The sequence below is a fragment of the Leptidea sinapis genome, chromosome 18 (assembly GCF_905404315.1).
Source record: "Leptidea sinapis chromosome 18, ilLepSina1.1, whole genome shotgun sequence".
NCBI lineage: Eukaryota > Metazoa > Arthropoda > Insecta > Lepidoptera > Pieridae > Leptidea > Leptidea sinapis.
The window spans coordinates 1,830,340-1,835,693 of NC_066282.1; the positions used below are offsets into that span (position 1 = coordinate 1,830,340).

Here is a 5,354-nt window from a genome sequence, read left to right on the forward strand (position 1 = left end):
ACATTTACACTACTAAATCTATCCTTTATGTTCTATGTTGTGGCAAAATTAAATAACTAACTCTACGCGCAATTTCAACATGGTAAAAAATTGCAATACCTACATTAAAAAGTAGAGTTAGTTATTTAATTGCGTCACAACATTATAAATGAAATTTATAATTTCGAGCTTATATATAGTTATTTTCGGGGCCAATCTCCAGATGGCGCTAGTGTTCAAATAGACAGCTCATAATGCGTAGAGAGGGCTCTCTTTTTTCTATATATTATAATTTTTTGACTGCCTTGCTGATCAGCTCAAGAAAGTTAGCCCCCCAGATTTTTTTTTTATTTTTTAATTTTTTTTATTACATCGTTAGTTCGCCATTTGTTTTTGATTGTTCTCTATAAACATTTGTTTGTTCTCGTTTTTTTTTTTTTTTAATTGCAATTCATTAAAATTGGTTAGGTAAGTTATGTTAGAACAGTTAAAACAACGCACGAGCCGAGCGTAGGGTGCCGCGGCAGCGGCCCATTTTTAATTAATTGTTTTTAAATAAACAACAAAAGAACAAACAATTATTTATAGCGAACAATTAAGAACAAACTACGAACTAACGATATGCGATATTGAAAATTCAAAAATAGAAAAAAATTTTTTTTTTGGGGGGCTAAGTTTGATGAGCCTTGCTGATCGTTTGTGTTAAACACGTTGTGTAGTAATCGATTGACAACTTACTGAACAAGGAGGAGGGTAAGTTGTCAGGAGGCAGATTAGAGAGAACCAACATTGTCTATGGAATTAAAGTAAAGAAGACTTATGGTTTTAATATTTTATATCGACTTATGAACGTACGTAAACAAGAATCAATATAATAAGTTTAAAAAATTTAAAAAATATATGTGAAATGAGTTTAATTAACAGATAATATTATCAAATAAAACAATAATTGTGTTTGTTTACTGTTATATTTTTTTTAATATCAAAAGCTGTTATTGTCACCAGAAATCATTTTCATCTTCAAACGAGTTCGGCAGATCATTGAAACTAGAAACTACGTTCTCCTCGTAATTATAATTACTCAAATCAAATCTATCTGCCAAGAATGTGTCTTGAGGAATCTTCTCTGGAGCATCAGTTGAGAAGAAACTTTCAATTCTACTAGTTGTTTTTGGTTCCGCTGTTGTAATATCTACTGTTGTTGTACTCTCTTCAGTTGAGGAGATCACTTCTCTGTTCAATTGTTGTTGTGGTCGGCAAAAACCGTACAAAAAGTACCAACCGTGGGGACATAAAAATATTTGCGGTGCCAAAGCGCCATGTTTCGAGAGACATACGAAGTAATGGCTTGGACTTGTTGCCAAAACACCCATTTGCCCTACTTTAGAGCAATCTGGAACAGCCTGTATGCTGCACTGTCCATTTGTTAACTTAATCTGTAACATATTTAGTTATAACTTAGGTTTGTTTGGCTTAACGTAACCCAAAAAGAATAAGTGATATCCCAATAAATATCTATTGTAGTAGTAGAGTACTATTTATAGAACAGTGGTGTCCTATAGTCCGATCGCTGTCCATTATTTATATTCTCTCCTGTATTAATTATATTTTATACACGAACTGTAATATGTTTTTTATGTGTTTTCGCAAGACCAGGGGTGTAGAGATGCGTTTGTTCTACTCTATTTACCAAAGGAAGGCTCCTGTGCACGGCTAGATTATGGGTACCACAACGGCGTCTATTTCTGCCGTGAAGCAGTAATGTTCAACACTACTGGGCCAATGAGACTTACATCATATGTCTCAAGGTGACGAGCGTAATTGTAGTGCCGCTCAGAATTTTTGGGTTTCTTAAAAATTCTGAGCGGCACTGCATTGTAATGGGTAGTGCGTATAAATTACCATCAGCTGAACGTCAGGATCTTCTCGTCCCTTTTTTCATATAAAAAAACATTGCATGCCTCTGTCGAATAAGTGAATGGGTATGTTAGGAAAAATAATTCTGATTTATGTGACTAAACCCTAAAGTCATCTTGTTACATTACTCATTCATGGGATGAGTAACATGTAACATGTAACATGTTATAATTAATTATATTTTTTAATTTAAATCATAAGATGTATTTGTGTTAAACTTACACTGCACTGCGCGGTTTGAGGGTCATATCCGTAGTTCCTGGGACACAGCGCCACCCTGTGGTCTGCGGGTCCACCGTCCGGTAGTCCTTCAGGTGGTGAACAAAGGTGAAATTTTCTGCAGTCGTATGCATCAGGAAATATGCCAACCTGAATTTAAAATGAATAAATACTTATTCTTAACATGCACACTTAACAAATACAAATTCGGATATCAAAATCGAAATCCAAAAATTTAAAAATCAAAATTAATTTCGAAAACTGATTGTGTAAGAAATATTCTGCGTTTGCTTTTTTTTTGTTTTTTTTTTGTTGGATTTGTATGTGGTCTATACGAGAAAGCCATTTTAAGAAATTTGTATAGTCTAACTAACCTTTACAAAAAAAGGTAAAAAAACGAAACAGACAGAGATAACGCTAATATTGGTCTTCATTGAAAATAAATTAGATCTACTGTTAAAAGCCAAGGAGCGAAGAGTCGCGAATGTTCATATTTATGGCTACTAATGTTCTCTTAAAAGCATTAAATCATGTTAATTTCAATATATATTATTTATTTAACCTGTTCACAGGTGTGCTGGTACTTCTGGCTAGGCAGACTGCACTCTGGTACTGGTTCAGTCGAGCAACCTCGTTGGTTAGCGTTGCAGGTCTTATCACCTGGACATTCCTGAAGAGGCACCTAAAATACAAAAAAAAAATCTCAGTTAGATTTAGGATATTGAAAACTGAAATCAAATCCTTTATAATATTATAAATATTTTTTTTATATGGAAAAGGAGGGCAAACTAGCATACCTAGGGTAAAAAAAGAATTATTAGTAAAAAGTAGTAATAATAAAATAGGGTCACCTGGTAAGTAATCACCGCCGCCCAACTTCTCTTGCAACACCAGAGGAATCACAGGAGCGTTACCGGCCTTTAAGGAAGGTTTACGCGCTTTTTTTGAAGGTACCCGTGTCGTATCGTCCGGACACCGCACATGGAAGCTCATTTCACAGGTTTATACTAAGTATAATACCATAAGACTAAGACCATAGTAACGAAGATTTTAAAGCTATCATTGTGTCATTGGATCCAAGTGGAATATTTGATTTTGTTTTGCGATTAATTTTACTAATCTTGCAGCATTTGTGAATTTTATAAATATTCCAAATCTATAATATTTTATTAGCCTTAATTGACACAACGAAAAGTTAATAAACTAAGATTTGATTTCCCGAGATTCTTATTGTATGAATTGCAGCCCGTAGAAATAAAAATAGGTATTTACAACCTGCTACAGGTTTGCAATAGATATATTAATAAAATACTCTTACCTTCAACCACCCGTAAGGTAATGGCACACATGTTACAGCATGAGTACAGTTTTGGCAGGCCATGCCAGACTCCTGGCATATACCTTCAACATCAACTTCACCATCACCTAGGGACTTGCCTAGTGGTACGCCTGCCATACGGTTGCCAGATAAGACTCCGCCCAACTCGAATGACTTTGTGAGCTAAAATTTGATTGGCCAGTTAGTTGAGTTATTTCAAACCCACAGTAGATTATTTTAGGGTTCCGCAATCACTGGTCAACGTACTACTATCATTGAAGCCTAAGATCCCACCGGTCGATTCTGTTTTTTTTAAAAACTAATTACAATTTATAAACGTTTGTTATGAGTATGCAATGTATTTGAGATAGGTTGCCTATAAAAAATTGGCCGCATGTAACTATAATTTATTTTAGTATTATTAATTTTCTGATGTCAATTGCACCCACATTTTTTAATAAATTGTAAGTCATTTTAATGGAAATTATATACAGAATTAAAAAAAGTGATTGCCAGCTCTCATTCAGCCACAACGTTATGGTTGCCAGGTGTAAACAGGTTTTTTATTGTTAATTATTTATAGTCATCTATTTATTTATTTTAATACATAAATGAAGTTATGTATTTACTATTTCACGATAAACTATGGTTGCCAGTTGAAAAATGGACGCAATCACAGGTTGCCATGATTTCAATAAATTATTCTCGCTCCAGTTAGTGAAGATGAAAAATTAAAAATTCACTTGTTTGATCAGGTCACATTCATTCTATTTGTCATATGTAAAAGAAAAATTGAAATATCGACACAATGGTCAACAAACACAACACGACACGACAAACGAATGGGTCAGAGAGCAAAGCAAAGCGATGTAACCAAACGTGTTGCGAAATTGAAATGGGAGTGGGCTGGCCATGGCGCCCGCAAGCATGGCTCGTGGTGTAAGGCAGTAATGAATGAAAAAATGAATGAAAATAGAATGGAGTAAATATTAACCCCCTTATTCATAATAGTCTGCTAACTTAAAGCATTGCTAATTCTCACTCTGTCTTCTTCTATTGACCTAAGTCAGAATGAGATAAAACACTCCTTAGCGGCTGTTTAATGTTAGCAGACCATTATGAATGAGGGGGCAAAAGATAAAGTGGTTGGAACGGAAAAGATGACATAAGATGAAGGAGGCCTACACCTTAGAGATTGAGAACGACTAAAGAAGAAGACGAAGAAAGATCGACACAACTTTGTGGAAATAAATCACAATATTTGTAATTCTATTATTTACTTGCTGCTGTTCGCGACGTCTTCATATAAAATACTATGCCTGCATCTAGCGTGATTATATGTAGTCTATACGTTGCCCCAACTTCTTATTAATACTCACGCAAATTAAAAAGTAATTCAATTCACTAGTTTTAGCATTTTACCCGGATAAACATACAGACAAACAGACAAACACAAAAATTCTGTAAAGTAATTTTTGGATTCAGGTATTTAAGAACAGTTTTAACTTAGTATTTATTATGTTTAGGATAAAAATGATTAAATTACTTACAATATTCCCACAGCCAAAACCAAAAATCAAGAAGATATAATACACCAACATTTTAATATTAAATTATATTGTTTGGTCTGTTCTTAACTAAATTTGGGACTTGTATGAAGTAAATATTGTCGGGCAACTTTGACCTTTATATCTTCATAGATAAGGATATTTTACGTAGTCAATAGATAAGCCAAATCTTCCTCATTGAACCAAAATTAATAAAAAACGTAATTATAATAAATATCTTACATAAACATTTATTTCGCCTCTGTAGGATGATATAGACTTTCTCCATCATATACTGACTTAGAGAGGAGAACATATCTAACGGAGATTAAGCGAGAAAAGGTAAGCGAATTTATAACCGATTTTGATTGACA

General features: G+C 33.9%; 1 protein-coding gene across 1 annotated transcript; it reads right to left on the minus strand.

Annotated features, from left to right (window-relative positions):
• Positions 1-928: 928 nt before the first annotated feature.
• On the minus strand, positions 929-5,118 carry LOC126969645 (uncharacterized). The gene is made up of 5 exons (XM_050815213.1): positions 4,984-5,118; positions 3,434-3,616; positions 2,678-2,797; positions 2,119-2,265; positions 929-1,415 (listed from the first exon to the last, which is right to left on the minus strand). Exons 1-5 carry the CDS (start codon positions 5,032-5,034, stop codon positions 978-980), a joined length of 939 nt encoding a protein of 312 aa, XP_050671170.1. The 5' UTR covers positions 5,035-5,118; the 3' UTR covers positions 929-977.
• Positions 5,119-5,354: the final 236 nt, after the last annotated feature.